The following is a 25,863-nucleotide window of genomic DNA, read 5'->3' on the forward strand; positions in this document are numbered from 1 at the left end:
GCAAAGAGTGACTACATTTCTGAGTTTTAGCTGATTCGAATAATCTTTTATGAACTTTTGCACATCTGCTGAATATTATACAATAATCATTAATACTCATGTAAGTTGCTGAATGCACCATTCTCTTGCACATTTCAAGTTTCACATCCAAGCACTGGCGACCATTTCTGACCCGGGGTCTTTACTATTTTTACTTTTCTGCATTGTTTTCTTACTTGGACCGTTCACATACTAAATCTGCATACTTTTGCATGAAAAATTCAGACAGTGCTAGTGACTCAGGGTGAAGCCTGCCCTAGAAAACACACAGTGTGATATCAGACATCATTTATTTACCAGTCCCCCGACCTCCAAGTTGCTCTTTACAGGAAAATCTAATCAAGTCTAGAGTGAAAGATAAACAACAGAACACAAACTGCATCAAATTGTTTTATTTCCCACCTGCAAAACTTTTTCACATCTTACTTTTTCAGTGAACTGACAGATGCGAACTATGAGTCGAACGCATGCACTCAAAATGATAAAGGACATTCACAAGGTAACTTTTCACAAATTAATGACATATCTTCGGATATACATCTCCGCATCATCTCATCCCTTTTCAGAGGCAACACTGGCACTTTAAATGTGGCGTGCAGGTACTGTGACCAAAGGTTACAGTCATATAGAACATCTACACATTAAAGGTAATATATGGACTTTCTTTGGTTAAAAGCATTATAAGATTAAGCTTAATAATTTCTGTCAAAGCAGGGTAAATACACTGTTAGTTTAAGAAGAGAGGCTGTAAATAGGTCAGGTTTATAACCTGGACTGACCAGTGAGGCAGCTAAACGTGTGATGTGTCGTTAATTAGCTAAAACCATTCCTTTTACCTCACCAGCATTAGATATCAGTGGTTTAATGATGCACATCAATAAAGTCAATATAGTGTGATCACGTCTGTGTGTTTAAAAAAAAAAAGTGTTTAGTACCAAGTTCAATATAAAACAAACCTCAGAGCTTTCTTCTCCTTTTCTGTTCATTTTCACCAATACTGTGTCAAAACCAATGAATCGGATTCTATGTGGATGTAGTTTCAATGTTAGAAACAATAAGTGTAGCACATAATAAAATACATTTAAACGGATGCACATACTGTAACTTCCACCTTCAACCTACCAGTTAGAGATTTACATATTATAAACAGTGAAAAAGATAAAATTCACTTTGCCTATCAGGGCTGAAGAGAAAGTATTATTCCAGTATGTTACCAACTCCTGCACCACTTAATTCAACCTATGCCCCGATCGGCCTTGTAATGTATTTTTGAGCCTATAGTACAAACTCGACTACAGTATACAGCAGATAAACCTTGTGCCCTGTTTGTCCAACAGCTGTCAAATAACAACTTGAAATGGTTCCAAGCATATTTTTGCATTATCTCGTGCTATTATTAAGAATGAAGTGTGAAGTCACACGAAGAGAGAAACTAATTCAAGTTCAGTAGCTCGCTAAAGTCTCGTAAAGTCAGTAAAACTTGGTGTTGATTTATTTAACATGTTGTAAGGAAATTATACATTACAGTATATATTTTCCATGCAACCCTGTATCCTGGGAATGACTTCAACAGTTACCTTTGGGGAGAATAAAGTGATGTCTCCTTATTTCGTCTAAGTGAATATAAATGTATTTTTGTAGGAGACAGAGCTGCTATATTTATTAACCCTGAGATATCTTCTTTTTTTAATCAACTCACACTAGATATTTTTTTAAAAGTCAAGTGAAAATGACTGGAAAATTTGATGTTTAAAAAGAAATGTAGACTTAAGTTCAAAATGTTTGATGAGTAAAGTAAGAAAATGTCTATAATGACCCTTATACATCAGAGACGGTATAAATTCTTATTCTACAGATTTATGTTTATTACAAAAGAATTAATTTTGAGTTTTAAAAAAATCCAGCTGCATTGAATTTTGTATAAAAAAGTCAAACAACCTTTTCCTGTACAGTGGGATCTGCTTCGTCAGTGCTTGTTTAATTGGAAGCAGAAAAAAATTTGTGAATACAGGTATGAAACTAGGTCAGTGCTCGTGTTTGTGTGCTGTAACTAAACTTTCTTGTCATATTATAATACCAGAAGTAAAAGTGGTTCCATTGGTTTTTGTTTATCCCTGAGACTGTCACAGTTAAAAGCACACATTCAAATGACTTCCCACTCATGCATTAGTAAACTCTATGTTAACACAGTCATGAATAATTAATACAGTTGGACGTAAAAACAGTTTTCCTTGGATACATACAGTAAAAGTAAGAGAGAACATGTGAATTAGTTTACTTCGTCCCCAAAAAAACAACAAAAACAGAAAAAAAAGGTTACCTCCAGAGTGGAGCACAGAGCAAACCTGCAGTTGAAAGGCTCCCACCGTGGCCGTAGGTGCAGAATCAGGATCGCCGTCTGTTATTAACCAAGTCGAATGTTGAGTGAGTCTATTAGCTGCTTTGTGGTTTTTATCTCCATCAGTTGTATTCTGGCATACACCTAAACCATTTGGCCACGCGGCCATTTTTCCTGGCTTCTCTTTCCTCTGCAAGAAGTGTGTCTGTTTGGTGACCGTACTCCTCGATGGCATCTTCAATACGAGTGATATACAGCCAACTGATTATCACACCAAAGAACTAAAGAGAGGGAGAAAGAGAGAGAGAAGCAAACATATTTTAGAGAAATTGAACGTGCTTTATTTACTACCTAAACATGACAACAGATAAACAGATAAACACCTCTCATCCTGCAGGTGTCACAGCTGTGATGTGAAACACCTGAACATTTATTATAAACCTGTATTTTCTATTTCTGCTTTAAAAAGACACTGAAAGCACCGTGCAAGTCAGCAACACTGATTATTTGCATGTTTATTTATGGCGCCTTTGTTTGTAAAGGTGTCATATAATAATTCAGGTAATGGAAAGAACAACCTATCAATATGTACATGTGTGGATATGACAACCAACCTCTAATTGCCTAATAGAGATATTTTCCATTGTGCAGTGTTACCAGATTTAGCAGCTTCTCAGACCCCTTTAGCAACTTATAAAAAAAACGGACTAGTGACAACATCTCTGTCTTATCTGAGACTTATAATAATAATAATAATAATAATAAATTATTATGTGTACTTATGGTTGACTGTGTTGTGGGGACATAAACCTGCTTGCACGACCACATTTTCAAACCATTTGTCCTGGGTTCCTTCAAGTAATAGTGATCTTTGAATTATCTGTGTGTGAGTACCTGAGGCAGCAGGATCCCCAACAGCAGACCAGCCATAATCTTATAGTTATCCATCAGATAGATGAAGAAAGCATCAGTGCAGCCTCTGATATGGATGGTATCAATCAAGCCCAAACGCTGTGAGACACAAAACACTCAATAGAACAAACCTCTTTTCACAATTATAGATACATAATAGTTCAAAACAACACCTAAGAAAAGAAAGAAACAGGAATCTGTTATTATAAAGACCAGCAGCACCTGAGAGTAAAGTTAGAATTACGCATTGCAAACTACATCAGAAGTAGAAACACTGCTGCTTTCTTTGGACCTGAGCTCATTTAAAATGGAGTGAAGATTTAAAATGTCCTGTGGTTGGACGACTCAAAACTTTAAATCCTTTTTGGAAGTTATGGACTCCAGGCTAAGGAGAAGAGAGACCATCCGGCTTGTTATCAGTGCAAAAGTCAGCATCCGTCATGGTGTCTAGGGCATTAGTGCACACGGCATGGGTAACATGAACATCTGTGACGGCACCACTAATGCTGAATGATATATACAGGTTTTGGAGCAACATTTGCTGCCATCCAAACATCTCTGCTTTGCTTTTTCATCATAGCAATGCTGGAAACAGCACAGCTCCATAGTAAAAGAAGAGGCTGCAAGCTGCAAGGGAGATTTCACTCAACTAAAAAAAATATTGAAGCGTTATTTCCTTTGTGTTTATAATTTTTGTGCTTAAATTCATCACTGTGAGATCTTGACCCCCTGCCGTCTAATCACAAATCTTAATTCTTATGCTCTGGCTTCGAAAGCAGGCAAAGGAAGGTGAGGTGCCATTAAATGAAAGGAGCTGCGCTTTAATGTTGAAGATCTGTCTTTTAACTTCATTCACGTAGGACAGGCTTTGTTGTCTTACCTCTTTATCCAGCACCTTGTACCCGCACATGGTGTTGGCCACTTCATTAGGCTGGAGGGGAGAGCAGCAGAAAGAAATAAAAGTGTCAGAGTCAAGAAGAATCACTGGCAGAGAGAAGACAAGCTTTCAGTTGACATTTATCTTTAGAGGTGGAAATAGCACGAAAAACAGAGTGACACACACTTTAACTGCCTCTCTCATGCCGACATAGACGACAACCTCCAGTGATCACAGAACACCTGAAGATCTCATCACCAGAGAGACACTGACTGCAATACCGTTTAAAGCTCATCTATGAGAAGCCGTGGTTTGCCTTTGTATAAAAGACTATACGGGCCCGTCTGTGTGAAAGAACTGTAGAGAGCGTGCGTGTCTTTTCCTTATTCAAATATTGAAATTTATTCATACAGTATATTCAAATGAGATAAGACAATCTCCAGTGGCCGTCTGGCATAGAAAGAAGAGGAGAGGAGGAGTGATCACCCTTTTTAAGTGATTATACAAGTTGTATTAAATTTACTTTTAGGATTTTTAATGCACCTTTGACTGATTCTACAGACTATAACCAAAGAGGGAAAATAAACCAGGAAATCAGGAATCTGATGCACAGCTCTGAGACGGACACGCTGCAGTTAGTTTGTTTTCGAATAGAAAGTTTTTGTTTGTTCTCTCTATAAACTTTGGAAGGGTGTAGGTGTAAATTAAAGCACATGCGCTGTTTTGTGTGGGAGAAAATTGCCCGCGAGCATGTCTGCCATGGCACAGACTTAATCACCATCACAAAGATGATGAGGTGCATTTTAATTGTAACGCCACACTATTACAACTATTACTATAATGACATACAAACTGCCCTGAGTGTTCAGGGCTACAGACACGTTATGAATAAATAGAAGGAGACATGACGACATGTTTGTTTATCCAAACACTTTGAGTAATGTTACAGATGCTACTAGCTAATACTGAGCTTTGAAGTCAGTAACATACATGTGTAGATGCATAATGTGCCTATGCAGCATTTAATGCAGAGGAGAACTGCAGTGATTGTTGTAGTTTGACCCAAGTTAATTGCAGCAGGTAAGTGTCATAAATAATCAGTAAATAAGGGGAAATTTATGGTAATACTATGTAATATAGTAGGAATTTGTGATGTAGCGATTGTGATCGCAATAATTCACGCAAATTCAATCAAACCTTGTGAATTTTGTGTTATTTTTAATGTAATTTTGTCCACTTGCCTCAACTTTTATGTTAATTTGAGCTCCAATCTAAATTGACCCTCACCAGAGCTGCTGATGAGAGCTTGTTAACAATATGCAGTATTACTTACTCAAAGTAAAACCCCAAGCACAAATGCAAATGTTAGGTCCACATGTGACATCAGAATCCAGGATACTGTAAATCATTTGCTCACAGAATTTCCAGAAGAAAATAAATAAAAACTGTATAAAGCAGCATCTGATGTTTACTACGAAAGCTGGCGTAAACAGTTTTGCACTGTATTAATCACTATTCTATCTGAAAACACACCTCTTAGAAAAGTCTGTGAAATCCTGGAGGGACTGAACAGCTGGTTTATATCACTCAATTCAAAGAAAATCTACTTACTTTAGGAGAAATGCAGCAGGTGTAAGGGACGCCACAGGCCAGAGGACCAGGTGCAGAGCAGTTATGGTACATGTTGACCTCCCAGTCTGTGAACTCTTGACCTCCACAACACTTAAACTGCCAGAGATCAGAAAAGTGGCAAAAAAGAGAAATGTGGAAAGAGATGGAACAAAATGTTTACAGCAAATGAGAACTGGGACGAGGTAAAAAAAAGTAAACTTTGTAAACAGCATTATTTTTGCAGCTTCAACACGATGCCAGTAACATTTTGGGATGAAATGAGCCATAATTAACAACAATTTGCATTTAATTATAAGTTTGTTTTAGGGATGTGTGTGTATGTGTGTGTCTTGCTCTGTGTTTTACTTTGAAAATTGAGTGTTTATGTGGTTGTTTGAGTGAGAAATATGGTAGAAATCAATATGGTGTGATTACAATATTCAACAGTATTTATCTCAATATGTTAAAAGAATCAGAAAGTTGCTTTTAGTCTGAATTTCCTCATAAGAAATCTATTAGTATATATGTATCTTATACTCAAAGTACCTGCAGTTGCAAAAAAAAAGTATGTGAACCCTTTGGGATTGCGTGGAGTTTTGCATGAATGATTGAAATGCTGTGGCATGACCTTAAGCATGAGCCATTCACACCAGACATCCCAAGAATATTGCTACACTGAAACAGTGTTGTGAAGAGGAGTGGTCCAAAATTACTCCAGATCGATGTGCAGGTCTGATCTGCAACTACAGGAAACATTTGGTTGAGGTTATTGCTGCCAAAGAAGGGTCAACCAGTTATTAAGTCCAAAGGTTCACATACTTTTTCCACCCTGCACTGTGAATGTTTACATGTTATGTTCAATAAAAACATGAAAACATATAATGTTTGTGCACTATTATTTTCAGCAGACTGTGTCTTTGTATTGTTGTGAGTTAGATGAAGACCGGAGCACATTTTATGACCAATTCATGCAAAACTCCACGTAACCCCACATACTTTTTCTTGCAACTGTAGGACCCTTACAATAAAAGAGCCCAACGCTCTGTCTGCCCCCTCACCCACATTAAACGGACACTAAATCCACATTCACACTTTAATTTTGTTCCAGTAAAAGTCTCCCCTACCTATGGACCCACGTTTTCTCTTGAATCAATAACACTTACAGCCCCGAACAGCAAATTGATGCCTGACAACCTCCTGCTGCTGGTTCTCAGGCACAGAATGGGGTGACACCAACCAATTATTTTTAATTGCCCGCTATTTCAGCCACTACTGACAAACCCTCTAGAAAACAACATATTATTACTTCACAGGCACAATAAATGAGCTCTGATAAGAACGATTATGATTAATGGTTTTGGCTCAGAACTTTTGAGTCGCATTGACTAAAACGCTGCTTCTACAACTTCGTTATTAGATTTAAATGAGTGTTTCTGTGTCACAAACGGCAGCTTGAAGGCTGTTTACACAACCGCTCCGTTTTGCAGCCATGATAACGTCAATTTAATTCAATTACCAACAAAGTATAAATAAAAACAATCTGATGCAAATTGCAGTTTTCACATTGATAACTCTCTTGGTGGGCTTTTTCTCAGCAACTGCACTGGCCTCACAAATAGCATTAGTGGGTGCTGCTGTTATTAATGTTATTACAAAGCTTATTTCCAAGTGTGAACCCTTTTTAAAATTGCAACTGGAAACTATTTCACAAGGAGGAAGCCACACATCAATTCTGTGCAGAAACGCCGCTGAATTCTCTGTCTTCAAGATTTTAATGTCAAACTTTTAAACGTTTCCATTCAGTAATTTCTGTCTGATTTATACTTTCACTGGCTTTACAGCTGCCTTGTAGAATAAACTATTACAAAAGACACCTGAGAAGCATATTATTCTCAGCGTTTTAGCCATTTAGTGAGACAAATATTTTATTGTGAAGGAGGAAGTGAAGTCAGTAAGATGGTGAGGGAGGAAAGAAGAACCAACAGGGTGAAGGGTCAGACACCAAGAGAGACAGTAAGAGGGGACAAGACAAGAAATAAAAAGAGCTGATGAATAAATGAATACATAATAGACTGCTCTTTGTCAGGCAGTGTGATCAGCATGCTGAAATGATGCCAATGTCCAAAGGAGATACTCCCTCCTCTCGTTAGCATGACGCCACAGAGCTCCAGCACTTGGGTCCGGACCCAAACAAGGGCCACAGGAAGGCAAAGCAATTATCATGTGATTATTATCTGCAACTGTTGGGTGTTTAATCCAAAACATTATAATTTCACTCTGAGTTTCGAGGTAAGTGGGTGCAATGTAATACACCAGACCTGCAGTGAATCCCCTCTCTGACTGTCGAGTGCAGTTCAGAGGATTCTGTATCCTTTTGCACTAACCTGGAGCACCAATCTCTCAAAACACCTGTCAGCACCAATGAGAACGTCTGAGACTGTCTGAGAGGGTGGAAGACGTCCTCCTAGGAAGAGGCTCTCCTTGCTGTCACTTGCAGAGTGATGACTTGATTTCATACCAATTTGTTTACGGACAGTACAGTAAATCAAGTGAAATGTCTGTTCCTGTTATATTCAAAATGTCAAAAGTCTGGTCTGCTGGTGTCACAAATCAGCCTTTATCAACCTTTCTCTTGTTTTTTTCTGTGGCTGGCAAAAATTTTCAGAGGTCAATTACAGGGAGAAAATCAGAGTCAGACATGCCTCTCAGAATGAGATATTTGAAGCAGGAGTGACAGATTTTGAAGCCAACCGACTGAAGACTGAATATTCACTGGCTGACTGAGTGTGTAACTGTCCACTCTCCTCACAGAGTGGGCTGCAAGGCAAAAGTCAGTCCATCCCGTACAACATGTCCTCATTATTTTAAGACAGCCGTGTGCCAACGTTCCAACTAAACGTGCCTCATCCACTCCTGTTCCAAATCACATTGCACTAACTGCACAGAACAACATCAGATTAAATAAAAGACATATTCACATCATAATAACAACCTGTCAATTTTACAAGATGCAGAAACAGAGATGCGACAGTTTTGTGGACTGGTGTGGACTCTGTCCATCACAACCCACCCATCATTCCCAGTTTCATTCCAGCTGGGTTTTTTGTTAGATTTCATACCCCCTCCCTCTGTCTCCATGTTTTTATCTGTCTCAGTACTATAAACTGTCTAATATAAAGTCATTTCATTTTTCTAAATTTACGAAGCCACCGTGTCTTTAATTAATTCACTCTATCCAAAACTACCAGTAACATACACCGATCACTGATCCGCACAGGTTCATATATACAGTCCTCAGTATGTGGAAACCAAATCAAATCTGCATCCTACTGTTATTACTCTGCTGTGACATGTATTCATGTTCCTTCAATATTCAAAAGGGTATAAATCAACCCAGCATCAGTGGATTTGGATGAAATGTTATTTTCATACTTAAGAATAAGTTCGGAGATGTGCAGCCAGGTCCATCAGGACCAGGACCTCATGCTACCAGAACGGCTTCTGAGGTGGTTGGGATGGACAGGTGCGTATAATGTGATGGACTTAAGAAACAGAGACCCAAGTTTGAGTCCAGAGTCCTGCGTTTCCTTTACGTCTCCCATGGAAACGGTGTCTCACATTCTCCTCAGCACCTTGAAACCCAAACTGACCCTGAAGCATTTGATAATTTGGTGGTAAAGTTAAATCCACCTTCAAACCTGAGGCCGATGGATAATATAAAAAAGTACCAGCAAATATTTTCCAGTATGTCATGATTGTGTTCCCTCTTGCTGCTGAAACGTCTGACAAACTAATGTAATAAGATCGTGTTGACGTGAGCATTTGTGATGTCATGCGTATGTGTTCATAGACTACATCAACTGAAAAACACTTTCTGCCTAAGAAAAACTCAATAAAACTGTCGACCTAACCCATGGCTTTAATTTCTGATTTCTATCAGTGTGTAAAGTCTTTAATAATTTTTCTTTCTGGTACATTTCCGGCAATCCACTTAGACTTTGAGGGTCTAAATATAGAGGGGGTGATATGCTGTGCAGACTGCAAAGGCCCTTAAGGCAAAAATGATGAGTTGTGATATTAGGCTACATAAACAAATAAAACTGACTTGATTTATAGCTTTCAGATGACTGTGCAGTGATTTTTTAACATGATCAATAACAATGAAAAGAATAAAATCCAGGTTTTAAAAAGATAAACTTAGCTCCTGTTGTCCTCTCCTGAAAAGTACAAACTGATCCGATCAACAGGATATGCCCACGTTCACAAGTTAACTAACAACTTTCCAACTTACTCATCCCAGCAGTGTCTGTAATGCGTTTCTTGAAACAGTTTGTTTCTTGCTATTACATTTTTTTTTTTGTGTGCCATTTATTACAATTGCAGACACACCACTTGTTTGGGCATACATTTTGATGTAAAACTCAATGAGTTCACTTCTAATAAAATGTGCGACGTAAATCAAATTGCCTGGACTTGCTTTGCGTAAATGTCACAAACGCCTTCTGTGATGAATTCAAAATGAACTTAATAAATATGCATGAGCACTTTTATGTCAAACTGAGGAAATGAAGCAGTGTCTGTCCAAATGGCCGAATGGTTTTGTTGTTTGCAGCGCTCCAAGACTTCTTAATATAAACCACAGAATTCCCAGTGCTGTAGCTGTGAGAACACTGAACGCCTGGACTGTGGTTACAAAAAATAAAGGTCTGAAGTATCTGAGCCCCGTGGTATTTCTGTGCACAAGTGTCTGGAGTTGCTAAGGTTCCCACTAATAAGGAAAATGAAAAATCGTAGCCTCTTGCAAAAAGACACTGCAGTAGTCAATATTATGACAGATTAACTATGCAATGTAATTGCGTGGGGGGAAAAAAAGGCCATCACTGTCTTCCCCAGCATTCCTCCAAGATGCAGGCAGGCAGCCAATGTCATATTTCCATTAGAATAGCGAGGCACAGTGGATAGAAATGTCAGGTTCAAATTAACTTATTGCAGGATATATGACCTGCCACTAATCCACATTCATGCTGTGGCTGCAGAATGAGGTTTTGCTCATTCCCTGTTGTTTCAAACCTGACATAATTCAGAATAACACATTATTGTTTTGATAAAATGTCTTATTTTGCCTGACCAACAACCCAAAACCACAATACGTCCAAATTACAAAGACGACAAAGAAGCAAATCTTAAATTAAACGCTGGAACTGGAGAGTGTTTGACAATTTTGCTGGACAAATGAAACAATCCCCAAATACCAATTATCAATAAATTTCCTCTAAATCAATAAACTAGTTCAGCTTTAATCTCATTAAATAACGTGTTCATACCTGCTCTGAAAGGTCACATATTTTTAGAGAGTCTGTCATGAAGTGGCTGCGAATGTTTTGGAAAGTTGGATTCCAACACTGAAAAGTACTGAGGCACCTGTTCAGGCTGTCGAGTATGAAGTTGTCATCAAACAAGGAACTGGTCTACCTTTGCTGATGTAATTATCTTTTACACAAGTCTGACTTAAACATCAGAATTTGTTGTGATTAAAAGTAGAACTGCATAAATTCAACGGACATATCCCGAGGACACATTGACTTGCTGTTGACACAGGACATCTTCAAATAAAAAGAATGTTCTGGTTAAATAATCTACTTCTTAAGAAGAACATGGGGAAAAATACAGTTTCAGAAAAAATGCATCGCTTCAGCCCATTGTTCTCAAAGCACAGGTAAATCCACAAGCCTCATTTAGTGTATACATGTGGAAACAGCTTCAATCCCCACTAAAGTTATCTGACTGTTTTTCATCCAGGTCCTCTGGGAAAACACTTCAATCTCTCAGGACACTAGAGACAACCAGCAACTTTCCACCATGACAGGAAAAGTACAGACGTTTTAAACTGCGAGCTGCCAAATGGCTTTGTTCCATTAGTGAAGCTTGTTTTGAACAGTGCCAGAAAGTTAGGATCTTCAAACGGCACCTCGCCGGAGAAACGATCTGCTGCCAAGGCAAGCGGGTCTTCATCTGTCTGCAGTGATAATTAGGTGCAAGTGCTCTTGAAATGAGACAGATTTACCAAAGTTGTAGAGAATGGAAGTCGATTATTAGTTGAACAGTAGTTTTGACCTGTTCCTGGTAGCACTGAAACTACTGACACTCAACTTGCAATAAATTACTTTTTGCCCAAGCAGCAAAACCAGCTATGGACAAAAGTCTTTGAAAAGTGAATTTAAGTCCAATATTCGCTCTTTTTTGTTTCACTTGTTGTTCTTAGCCATATCCTGAGGGAAATATATGTAGCTGCTTAAAGTTCACCATCTATTTGCCAATTCTTTCTCTCAAGCATCAAGACCTAAGATGCTAATTTGGTGCCCTGAGTGGTTCAGAAATGACCTTGAAAGTAGAAAACACAAATCCATATACACAGAAATCCTGATGTCATAGTATAGAAGAAGACGGTGTCAACAGACTGCAGCTACATACATCAGAGGAGTGCACCTGTTAATTCTGCCGATATGTGAAGAAAATATAAATGTGAACAGCTTTTGGACTCGGGTATAAAAACTGACCAGTTTCATTTCGGAGGTATTGAGGCAGCTCCAACAAATTCGCTTCCCCACAGCCAGCAGCTAAATTATAATTTCATCTAATTTCATCTATCGCTTCAAGTCGCCATCCTGTTCTGCTGGTACGACTGCTGGTCTCTGTGCTCCAGAAAAAAAAAAAAAAAGCTAACCTGCAGGTTGAAGGAACGTTTGTCTTTTCGCTTCTTAATTTCAAAGTGTGATCGGTCTGCTGTCCCTGGACACTGCATCCCCATGTGCTCGATGAAAGTTGGTAATGAGATCTTCAGCTTGAGGCTGTGTATGTGGCAGCATGACATACTCTGGGAGCAGGTGCACACTGACGGCTCCACACTGTTCTCTGATTACTTTGGACACAAACTGTTGTGATCGCCAGGTTTACAGGTGGTGCAGCTTCCCTCAGCACATCTTAAATCAATATATCTGTGCCACGCTGTACGAGATAATTCCTAAAAAGCTTGGTTGACAGAAAACCAGCAGTGACACAACTTTACCTTCTTCTGAACAAAGTCCATGAGGTTTTTGAAGTCCAGGTCATCATAGTAGTTCACGATGCCCTTTCGGATGCTCTTGTTCAGTAAGCCCACCGTCTATAAAGGAGCAAAAAACATAGGAACAACAGTTTAGGTGTGTTATCGGTAGGGAAGAGGATCAACCTAGCACTTTTGTTGTGTTACCATGACACATCTGATCCACCATCGATGTTTCAGACAGGCAGCTCTTTATCAGGAAACACTGATTAGTCAAGGTGACTGATCCGCTGAACTGGAATATTAAAAAGCGACAGTTTGACAGCTCACATCTGTCAGTTTCAATCTGGTGCGCTGAAGTGACATTAGTCTAATATATCAGTCTATCCAGAAACTGAGAGTAAATATTTACAACCTTGAATGCCACAGGGTAAAACCACAGAGCTTGTCATTCAGCGTTTTCATTTAAAGAGCTGTTCATTTGGTTTCTGATGCTTCATTAGAAGAAACAAACTATTTGTCCTCAGTCGTCCATGTCGACAACGTGCCGCCATTTCTCTCTTTTAACCAGCGATAATAATGAATTCAGAGTGATCTCCTCATGTGAGTCATAGAGATTAAAGGTACTGAGCTTTTTATTTGATTTCCTTTATTCCTCCGGTGAACATTTCTGGTCTGCACAGTGAATCTACTGGGGATAGAGAGTCATATTTAAACCACATTACAATGAGCAGATTTATAAACTTGAAGTCGAATCAAGTCTTTTCCTGAGGGACAGGTGACAGTGGAGCCTTATTAGATGGTAGAAGACCTCACTATAAGCTCATTGATGAATGAGATGCCAAAGAAAATGCATCTTTATCAAATAAAATATACTTGTGGAATCTTATTAAAACACATTTCTCATGCTTCGCTACGTTACTTTAATCTCATGCAGATGAGACGACAGCAGACTAAAGAAATAACATGAGAAGCTGGAGCTATTTTAAATAAAACAGCTATTAAATATAATGTGTCATTATGTTGAGAACTTTTTCCTTTTGGCAAACAGAGAAACTTTAAAATTTATTGCAGTTAATCCAAGACAGGTCCTTATTAAGTTTACAGCCATGTAAATAAGATGATAAAAAAAGAAAAAAAGGCAAAGAGACAAAGACTATGAAACTCAAGCTTGTCCCCACAGAGTCACATTAAGACTTGAGAAACTGGATGTAATGAATATCCCATCACATGAGCAGCACGACAAACCTACTACTGCGTAAGGTACATCTAGAGAACCATCCTATTCATCCTGTAATGTTAGGACCCATGCACTGAAACATGTCTTTGATGCTTTATACTGTACATAAAATTATATGAGGCTCTTTAATGCCTCGTGCATCCTCAGCTGTAACACGGTCTTTATGTAAAGGATGTAAAGAATGAAAAATGACTGTTCAACACACCTTAACATAATGACTTTCTTCATATCACTCACAGTAAGTGCAAAGATAAAAGAAAATATGACTTGTACACAGCACACTGTACTAATTCCACATGCATAAATGGCATAAAGGCATAAATTATGATGCAGGTCTCCTACTGGTTTGCATGTAAGCTTAAAGATGTGTCATGAAGTTGTGTATTAGATTATTTTACAGGAAATAGTGTACTTCTTAACAAGCACCACTGATACTAGTGCGAGTTTCTGTATGGTTTGTATTCCCGCCCTGTGTTTATCGTGGACACCCGTGGTCTGAGCCTGCTGTGTGGACACCTCAGGTTTCCAATAATAGCACGATCAAAGGTGTTGTTTACTTTGAGGATCTGCTGGAACAAGCCCCTGCTAGCAGTTCCTCATCCCAACAGCTGGCTGTTCTGCAACCATTCCTGCATTGCATTATTTAAAGGGGCACCACACCCCTGTTCTAATTTAGCCGGTCAGTCCGGATTTAAAAGTTTTGTGGCTTTTTCCATCACCTGACATAATTTCTGCATCTGTTTCAAAATAAAAGCACCACCATGAAAAGCTTTTAATATTTACTGGCAGGTGGTCTGGACTCCCAGGCTGGTTGCCTCTATGTTAGAGAAAACACAACAAACACTAACACTGCATTTTAAATCAGCCACCTGCAGTGCATCACTGCAACCAGATGAAAACAATAAATAACTTAGACTTTTAACATGATGGGTAATTATATAACATGTCTAGGTTGCATTAAAGTACTTCCTTCCTATGTTTTTTAAACAAAGTATTGCTCATGATTACAACCCGATTTGAAGGAAGCTTCTTGCTGAGTCACAGTCAGAAAAACAGTGAACCAATCATTCTGTTTTCGTATGCAAGAAGAACGTTATTGGATTTTATAGCAGGGGGGAGAGGGGCGGATTAGATCAAAAACTGAAGAATGCAAAGAAATACAAAGAAGGAAGTGGAGGATGAGCAGTGAATAGTAAAAAAGAGAAAAAGAAACAGAAACACAAAGAGGCCAGGAAAGAAAAACATTCAGCACACTGTGGCAAGAAAAAGTATGTGAACCTTTTGGAATTTCTCATTAAATGTGATCTGATGTTCATCTAAGTCAAGCGTATTAACAAATATAATGTGCCTAACACGCCTCAACAGGTAACTGATCAACACCCTGGACAGCTCACCTGGTTGCGGAACAGCAGCCCCAAGATTCCTCCCAACAGCTCCAGGAGCAGGCACACGGCCAGGGTGTACATGAACTGTGACCAAACAGGTAACAGAGAAGAAGAGACATTATTATTACTTAATTATTAGCTAATGGATAACTCCATAGCTGGTTTTTCTCTATAGTCAACAACTCAGACACCAATAAATATCAACTTAAGATCTGTTACAGACACCACATTTTCAACCATTCTTTCTCCTACAAACCCCTAATTCTTGTCCTGTACCTTGATTTACAGTTGTGTGTGAACATAAAGTTGTTATTCTGACTCATTATGAGACAGTACTTCGTTGTACTTTGTCTTTGTACTTTCATTGTGCTTTGTAGTATTTTTAGTGATTAATTCTATACAAGTAAATGAACTCTTTCCAATTTCCTACATTTCTGTATAAACTTCACCAAAGTCACAAATACCAACAAACAACATTTCTAAGCTGATAAAACACAAACAATCATGATCTTTCAAGTCTTAATTGAAAACACCCATTAAAATAGCAGAGTGATGGTGGACAAAGTTAAACTGTTAAAAGTTAAAATGTCCACCATATTACACTGCTGATATAAAGTTTTCATGTTCATGTGCGGTATCCATTTTATTTATCATTTCACTTAACTTTTTCCACCATCCCTCTGTATTTTTAATGGCTTAGTGTGTTCAATAAAGACACGAGAGATCATGACTGTTTCATCACCTCTAAGCACACCACTCACCACTTTCAGTAGAGTTAAATTATCTCTCAGACAAGCCAAAACTCCAATGAATGAAACAACAAACATGAGGATTCCCAGGAGGATCAGGATTATAGAAGGGGCCAAAAACACTCCATGCAGTGTCTTGTAGCGTTGTCTCTCCACCTCAGCATAGATGCCAATGGCCAAGATAAATCCTCCTATTAACTAGAAACACAAAGAAGAAGTAGTAAGCATGGGTTAATTACAGAGAAATCTGATTCTGCCGTTTTAGAAGCTTTAATGATGACAAAAAGTAGAAAACTATGGTAGTGCACTGTTCCAAAGTCTTATGATAATATTAATATGATAGTATGACAAATGTTTGCTTGCCAACATGGTTAGAATCAGCATTTAGCACTGTCACTGTGAGCGTGTTAGCATGCCGACATTGGCTTTCAGCTCGAATCACGGCTGCGTCCAAGCTATGTGGTCTGATTTACATCTGATCTGAGGATGCAAACTCTATAAAAAACATCAGATGACAATTCATCTAAAAATTCAAAGCCTGGTAATAAAATAAAGACATCTTGTTGGACATTTATAGAAAAGCTTCTGTTCACAGTGTTTGGATGTATACGTGTCAGTTTAGGACCACAGTGGTGTTAAATGTCATTTACAAACATAAATGTAAACAATCGACACAAAAAGACTGAAATGAGCATTAGTGTCTGTAACGATGAACATAGCTTAAGTACAGTCTCAGTGAGCCACTATCACAGCTTCCTAATCACCGTCTAGCTGTGGGAATCTCCAGAGATGAAATGTGTGCTGCTGAACACACACAGTCCAATTAGAGCCCGTTTCTAATCTGCATTTTCATTTTCACTAGACTCAAGTGGACTACAGATAATTAATTGTGTTTAATTAGGTTCTCTGAAGCACTTTTGTTTGTGATAGACTGACTCTACTGAGAACAATTAGTGCTGTTTAGAGTTCAAACACACAAACTCACACAGTTTGCTCTGACTCAGTTACTCCAACATAATTCAATAATCAATCTAAGTCTTTAGGATTTTTAACAATGATCAGCATGACAGAGCAGATAATGAGTCTAAACATAATGCCTCTTTACACTCACCACTACTGAACTAAATGCATATTCACAGGACAAAAATTCTAATTTATTGATTCAGATAGACTTTTAAAGTTAAAAACCTCTTTTAATGAGTTGTGTTGACAGAATAATGTTGGATTTTTTTTGGATCAACTCATTTAAACTCACATTTAAAATTTAATAGATTAAAAACTAAATTTAAATTGTGGTAACCTATTCCATAATCCATTTTTTTAAAACACCCCCAGTGCAAGATTGGAAGTCAATGCATTTGTGACTTATGACTGCAACTCAGGACATTCTTGCTTTCACATAACAGTAGCAGAGTTAAAACATTGCTCATAAACTTAGCAGGATCTCCGGCTGAAGGTTTATGTACATTATAAGAACAGGATGAGCATCTCATCGGAACATTACATCCCAACAGATAGAAACTGTATTTTCTTCTGTGTACACATCCCAAAACTAGAAAAGAACAATTAAGATGTGATGAGAGAAGATGAATCGATTTCTGAAATAGAGGGACAAAGAGTTTAGTAACACTTAAATCTGACATCTTAAAATTCAAATACACCAGTAATTCATGCCCATATTATGGTTTCTATCTTTAAATAGAAGAATTCTGATCAACTGCCAGGAATGAAAGTGATCTTAATATGTATGTTAGTGGATGTTAATTGCAGGTTTTCATCTCAAAGGTAAACAGGCCAGACACAAGTGAGTGAACATTAAGTTTTCATTAACTTAACATTAAGGTTGACAAGAGTCCTGCTATGTTTTAAACTACAGGAAACCACAGCTCATCTGCACAATGACAAACTGACTGAGACAAAAGCTTTTTGCAGACTGTCCAAGCCAGAATTTCTGTCCTTACCCAGTCTACACACACACACTTACGTGCACGAGCATCTGCAATCTGCATCAAATTAGCATCTAGCAGCAGGTAATTATACAATCAGTGCCAGCGCTTACTAGAGCACAGCCTGAGGGGCTAAAGGGGTCAGTTCACTCCAGTTATAAGGAAAAAAACCTAAATGTTCTCCTTAACTGAGCTCTAATGCTATGTACATTTAAACGTAGTCATTTGGTAAATGCTTGTATCCAGTGTGACTTTCAAATTACACATATTATACGCAAGAGCATCAGTCAGTGTCTTCCCCAGGGACACTTCAACAAGTGGACCCAAGGATCCAGGGATTGAGCCACTTTACCCAAAGCATTTAAAAAACTGTGAGCAGACCATGGCAGTGGCTCCTGGGGAGGGGAGTGTGGGGGATGACATGAGAGCCAGACGCACATCAACACACGACAGAACGGGAAATAGCAAGTAATATGGGAAAGCTAATGTTCATGATTAAGTATGAAGGTGAATTTTCTACCACTTTACACCCACTGGCAAATTCTCACACACACACACGGTACCATGCATATGGCCTCACTGGGGGCAACTTCATGTTCAGTTTTGACCAAGGGCACTTCCACCTATGACAGGACAAGCTGGGAATCAGACAACAGCTCTACCTCCTGATCCAAAGCCGCACAACAAAACTATGTGATTATATGTACAGTACAGTACAAAAAGAAATGTAGAGTTAATGCCTTTTTAAAACCAACACAACATTTACCAGAGTAACATGTATTTCACAAACAACACATGGACAATGTTTACATCTCAAAGTCTTTCGACCCAGATTGAGTCTAAAACAAAGCTGTAGATGTATGAAAGTAATAATATAGTGATGTACTGTGGGCCCTAAACTATCGAGACGACGTCTGGCTCCTCATTCCAATGTCAATACGTTTTTAAGTGGGTTTTAGTTGGATGTCTTAAATATGGTCTGTGGTTAACACAAGGTCAAGAGATTTTTGTTTTAATCTTTGATATAAAATACATTAGTAATGCCCCACTTAGGATTTTTTGAAGTTTTTCCATCTCCTAAACAAGGCGCCTGTTAGTAAGTGGTTAAATGAGAGGAGAGAGGTTAAACGTCTCCGCATTCAGCCTCACTGTGTTTACACTCGTGTTTTTTTCCCCCTTCTTCCTCTCAATGTAAACTGAATACACGACACCAAAATCAAACCAAATCTGTCCCTACGATGACCTCCAGGGCAAAAGACCACTGCAAACAAAGATTCAAGTACTGGAAAATAGCACATGGTCAAATGTGGGTCTGTAATGTGATCAGGTGGCAGAAATAGTTCCTGGCCAAACACCAATGAGCCATTTACAGTTACACCAACTATTTTTTTTATTCTTGAAGCCAGGAAGGGTCAAGTGAGTCAAAATAAATAAATAAACTACAAATAGGGTTTTGTTCATTGCAGGGCATGTATTCACATGTAAATGATCTGTGTAGGAGGTATTGCTACAAACAAGTACAACAGGGTAACAAACATTAGTAGTTAGACTGGTTGTGCAGGTGACAAACACAAGCATCTGCTAAATGGTAACGTCAGCATACTAACACGCCGGCAGGTTTAATGTTTAGTTTAGTATGTTGGCTTAGACTTATTAGATCAAAACACAAGAAACCTGCTAAAATGAATTCAGCCAAACATAATTCTAAATCTTTAAAGGATTTAAACACATTGTTGTTGGTAATCACGACACACCCGCAGCCATTTAGGAGAAAAAACATTTAAAAGTGGGAGTCAACCCGTTTAATTCAGTCTCAGTCCTCCTTCAAGCAAACATGACAGAAATGTTAGATCACAGCATGACGCCACCACCAACACGTCAGCCTGAAAGATGTTTGTTGCCGTTTCAGCCTGGACAAGAGAACGTGAAGAAGCAAAGGAAGGAGGAAACCGGGTAGTTAATGTTCTTATAGTGGCAGTCATCTGTGGGTTCTGAGGGTGCACACACTGTTTACACTCCACCAGGAGGACTTCTCCTTACATGTCCCTGCTTGCTGTCTGTTATGGTATCTTGCTGCTGGCTGGTCGTCCGCCCGCCCCTAACTCACTTCCCTTCAGCCAAGAGGTGAGAAGGACACTTTTTAAACAGAACAACTCTAAATTTCTGATGATAGAATATGTCAACACTCATGAGCGATCGTCTTTAAAAAGAATCAATCTGGTCTATGTAAACTAATCTTAAATTAAATAGCTGAGATAATTTAATAACACAGGCAGCGCTCTGTTTATCAGCATGCACTTAGTTGCAGATGACTTAGTGACAATCGGAGCATTAGGCCCAAGTTAAGCTGTATTATATAACCTCTGTAATTACACTCTGATAAAACAACTTCACAGTGTTATTAGTGTGCTTGACTAACTGCTGTGGGGGCACACAGTGCTGAAACTAAAAGCAAGATACAAACTGCAGATATGAGACAAAAAAAGCACTCAAATGAATTTACGTCACCATACTTTGTGGTGTAAGACCGAACCTGTCATAAGGATTATTTATAGTAAACTAGAGCCTCTAAATGAACTCATAACAGAAATGATTAAAAATAAGAATTTAATTTAATCATTTAATCAATTCAGTCTAACCTTTTTTGGCTGCAATAACCTTAAGCTAACCATTTCAACTCAAACATATTCTCACGTCATCTGGTGTGAACTTCTCGAGGTCATTTCATGTCATCTCTGCTGTCACCTGCGAGCAGCCCAAATGAAAAGCGATTCAGAAGAACTCGTTTATTCACCGTTATCTTTTTCTGGACTTGCAGAGCAGCAAATGCAAAACCAGAGAAGCCGGGTGACACAGTATTGCACAGTGCCAGCTTTTATGTTCAAGTTTAAGCTTTGCAATAATATAAATGCTACTAGCACTAGCTGACTCTGGTAGTGTGTCTGCACCTGAGGAATGACTATAAAATATTGTTAGTAAAAAAACAACAGCCAGATAAATACATCATCATGATATCAATAATTATGCTGTTTTTAATGAGGAGGCCACATTTCTGGACGAACCTACTGTAAATGTGTCAATTTATAGACAATTTGTCTAACTGAGGACTGAAGAATATCTAAATTTAAATTTATCTTGATGTAAACTCTTTCTAGATTCCAGGTCTGACAGCCTTTTCCAACCTATGTTGTGAATGTCTACATTATGTATTCAGTATGGACAACAAGGCAATATGTGTGCATTTAGTTAAAATCTAGGTTTGTGCACAATTGTGAAGGTATATGAACATGTTTTAGGACACGTTCAAACATGTAAAAATTAATCCCAAACAGCTCAGCTGCTCAGTGTTGGTATAAATACAAAATGAGCTCATCCAACCTTCAGTGGGTAAATAAAGGTTAAGACAACTAGATAACCTCGTGCAGCAGTGTGACGTGAATCAACCCAAAGGAACAAGACGTTCAGAGCTGGATCTGACAGGAGTAATGTATAACAAATCAAAGATGCAAACAATAACAAGCTAATTTAACAATAACTAAGACCATGAAACATGACCTCTGCTATTCTTTGCGCTTCTTCACTTTAGGTTTCAGTCTTGGTCAACTGTATTTAAAGCATTGTCCTTGTGTGACCTACTTTTCCACTGTGGGCAGGAAATAACTAATCTCTTCTTGTACATTGTTCCTTGTACAACACATGCTATTCCACTTGGCTGTTAGCAGCCTCAGCAGCTGCTCTCCAGCACAGCGACATCCTGTCATCCTGCACGACACTGAATCACTGTGAAGAAGAGGGCACTGTGTGTATAAAATAAAAAATGAATGATTTAAAATGTAACAGGAAGGCGCACTAGCATGTTAGGTTTATGTATGTTAAATGATCACTGCACAAAGGTCTGAGGTTGCAACTGGAATTTGTTTGGACAACACAAACCCAACCCCAGCAGCAGTCATTCATTCATCTCTGCCTCACCACGATTAAATGATTCAAATTAATGACTGACCTCAGTGCTCTGAAGTGTTGTGTCAATCAGCCAACTGTCACGTTTTCTATGAGAGGAAACAGCTGCAGCAATGGGCTATGTTGCACGAAACCTTGTGTAAGTCATTTCATTATCTTGCTGTTTGTCATTTCAAGACTTCTACTAAAACAAGTGTCATCTCTAGAAGTCAAATCATCGCACGCCTTTTAAGTATAAATGGAGACAATCAAATCATTATCTTTAAGATTATGATTTGACAACAATGTGTCAAGTTAACAATTGACATAACACCACTTACAGTGGAGAAACACCCGATGAATGACTGTCAATCAAATTTAGATTAACTCACAAATTCTTTTAGCAACCTTTGAGACGATATTTGACACAGTCACAAGACCTTCCCAGGCTCTCTTTGGCCACAACACCATGAGACACACACAGCACCATTGTAAAACCTCTCTCACACTGCAACGCAGCACCACAAACAATTCGATTTCCACGTTTGAGGATGTTTTTGCTGGGAAAATCGTGTGCAACTGCCTTAAGATGGAGCAGGAATCTTGATGTGAACACTGTCAGCATAGTAACGTTGGAGAAAATCAGAATACTGCTAGCACAACGCTATGGTGTGAAAACACAGGTAGTTCAGAAAAAGACTTTTTGGCAACAAATCAGATGTAAATCAAACATCTGTGTCGTGTGGGAAACCTGTGCCAGTCAGTGGTGGAGATGAGAATCGTAGTTGTTCCATCACTTCAAGCAAAAGCTCCAGATCAGATTATGGTTAAAACCAGATGTTGTGCAATGTTAGATGATAGACGACAACACAAACACCAATCATCAGCTGAAACACCCAGACACACACATGCATACTAATTAATGGAAGTAGTAACTAAAAGCTCCCTCTGAGGACCTGTATCTTCTTCTGGGTACAACTACGATGACCACCAGGTCATAAACAACCTGCAGCCAACATTTGATTTACTGTGTGGACTTTTCTTTTTGTCTTTACTTTTCAAAGCTTAACACAGACCAGCAGATTGAAACACACTCATACACAGCGTCTCTCTGTTCACACACCAAACTTTACCAGAATGCACCTAACTTTTACAGTATTACTGCCTCGTTTGATTTAGAATTTATTGTTAATTTGCGTTTTGACTTCACTCTTTAAGTATAGTAGGTGTTAGGCTGCAGACATGACTCACTCCATGACGGTCATTCTCTGTCTTTTACAGGGAAACACTGTTATTTTGTGTCCCACACATGACTCAGGTTGTGCTGCAGTCTGACCACAGCAGGACTCAAAAACACATGCGTCCATGAAAAAGTCCCTCAGTTTGCTGTTCCCCTTTCATTTTCTCTTTATCTGCCTTTTATTGTAAATGCCACAGTATGTCCGTGTTTACACAGTGGATATATGAGGCAGGTAAGAGCAGAGTAAAGGTGAACATAAAGGGTGTGGCCACCTTGTAGCGCACACCAACACTTCTCCAACAGGTTCAACACCTGTCGCCTCAGAGCTGATTTAAAAGCTGAACGCTGTCATTTGACAAAGGATCAATTAGAATTTCGTTCTTTTACTTTCATAAAGATGTTGTGTGCTTCACTGCCTGTAGAGAGTCCCATCTGATCACACAAACAGCCCCCGGCGTCGCCCCTCTCCGGCCGCGGTATCAAACAAACCTTACGCGTCTCTTTAACAAACAGCAGCGGTACTCACCCACCAGCCGACGGCGTAGGCGCACAGGGTGAATTTCAGGACGAAGTAGGAGAATCTCTGACAGTATCGGATCTCTCCGTTGTCGGGCATCGTGTCGGGCTGAGCACTGACTTCAGCGGCTCTCAGTTGAACAGCTTGATGTTGACAACACACTTCCGCGTTGTGCTCGTCACCGCACCTGGAAGCGCGTAATGATGGATGGATGGATGGATGGATGGATGGATGTGCTGCAGCTTTATGGGCTGAAACAGCCTGAAAATGGCACCAAGTTTCTGAATCTAACGCTACAGAATGAATACTGAGAGTTTTCCTCGAGCGACTGATGTGTTATTTTTAAATGCTGAACCAGGGGCGTAGACAGGAAATAAAATGTTAGTACAAGTCTTCAGAATAAACACTGCTACCGAACCATTAATAGCTACTGAGTGTGCTTCCGTTTTCTACTGCAAGATTTAAAAAGGACAGCTAACATTTAAAGATGTTTCCTGTTAGAGTCTCTAATGAATAATTCATTAATTTAGACATGTATGAGACTCAGATTGAACCTGGTGAAGTACATGGTAAACAAAATTCACATATTCAACAATTATTCTTATTTTAAAGCTCAATGTTTAAGACAAAATCTCCTCTAACTTGATTAAGCCCCCATTTCTTCAAAACACACCACAGTTTTAATCAGCACTGAACTTTACTTAAGGGATTCCACTGAACAGGTCTTGTGACACTTTATCAATTCATGATAAGAAGTAATTTCATCATGTCAGAGAGTAAAGACAGAACAGTGGACGCTGATCTTAAGGAGGAAGGCGGTGCTGTCATCACAGAGCATTTCACAGCATCAATCCAAAACATAAGGAGAAAAACCCAGTTAAAAATCAACGTGAGCGGGATCAAAAGTGCAAGATTTTAAAAACCATGACAGTGGTGGAAGCATAATTCTATGGGGCTGTGTTGTTGGTTTAGGCACAGGAATCAAGATTGTGTTGACATTTTGAACAATAATGTAAAGAAATTTGCTGCCAGTCTAGCTTTCTTCCTGCAAGACAATGTCCTGAAACCTGAAAGATGCCAAAATCAAGTCCTGGTTCTTCTGGAAGCAAATAAACTATAAACATTTTAGGTCATGGTCATTTCCATGGAAGGATTTAGGCTTGCATTGATTCTATAAAGGGGATTAACAATTTGGAGTTTAACTTTAACAGTAAATTAAAACCATATAGTTTATGCACAACACGTCTAACTTTGCCACCTAGTGGTAAAGAATAGAACATGGCTGCTGAACACAGATCAAATAAAGTTTTCTTTATATAACTCAATTTAGTGAACAGCCTACACAAAAAAACAGGAGAGGAGAGACACAGGGCACCAAGAAAACAAGAGAGAGAGAGGCAAACAAGAAAGAGGTTGAGACTCCCAGTGGACAAATTTCCAAATTCAAGTGAAATGAGGCGTGGACTGTCAGGAGAGAGACAGGGATCCGAGGACGACTGAGGGTCAGGCAAAGGGAATAAAAAGAGAGTCGAAGACAGAAGATGGAAGAAGACAGAGAAAGGCACACTGAGAAAAAAGAGTGCGGTAGAGAGATGCAGTAGTTTTCAATGTGTCCCAAAGAATAAAACAACAATGATTTGAATAGATAACTTGCCCTGAAGCAACACACACCTACCACATCGAGTTGCAAATTGATCCTCTATAAAAGGTAAATCAGTGAAATACATGCAAACGCAGTGTTTAACACACACATCACTATTACAAGATGTGCACAAAGGTGAAAATTTGATCTGGATCTATTGAACTCAGTTATTTCTGAGAGGGTTTTATGTTGTTTGACTGCGTGTTTGTGCAGGTAGCATGATCATGCTGTCTGTGGTCAACCATCATCCTTGGTGTATGCAGCGTGTCCGTCATCACCGGCTCCAGTCGACTCTTATCAGCAGACATTGAGTTGGTTTATTCCATATTTGTCACCTCCACCTTTTCTTATCTACTATTTACAAGCAAAAGACCTTGAGTCAGCAA

At 38.9% G+C, this 25,863-nt stretch overlaps 1 protein-coding gene across 1 annotated transcript; it reads right to left on the reverse strand.

Annotated features, from left to right (window-relative positions):
* Positions 1 to 416: 416 nt before the first annotated feature.
* tspan15 (tetraspanin 15) lies at positions 417 to 24,078 on the reverse strand. Its single transcript, XM_026378177.1, has 8 exons — positions 23,845 to 24,078; positions 16,206 to 16,391; positions 15,454 to 15,528; positions 12,844 to 12,939; positions 5,778 to 5,894; positions 4,170 to 4,220; positions 3,272 to 3,388; positions 417 to 2,658 (listed from the first exon to the last, which is right to left on the reverse strand). Exons 1-8 carry the CDS (start codon positions 23,932 to 23,934, stop codon positions 2,500 to 2,502), a joined length of 891 nt encoding a protein of 296 aa, XP_026233962.1. The 5' UTR covers positions 23,935 to 24,078; the 3' UTR covers positions 417 to 2,499.
* Between the last annotated feature and the right edge of the window lie 1,785 nt (positions 24,079 to 25,863).

This window comes from Anabas testudineus, chromosome 3 (assembly GCF_900324465.2).
Source record: "Anabas testudineus chromosome 3, fAnaTes1.2, whole genome shotgun sequence".
In the NCBI taxonomy this organism is placed as follows: Eukaryota; Metazoa; Chordata; class Actinopteri; order Anabantiformes; family Anabantidae; genus Anabas; species Anabas testudineus.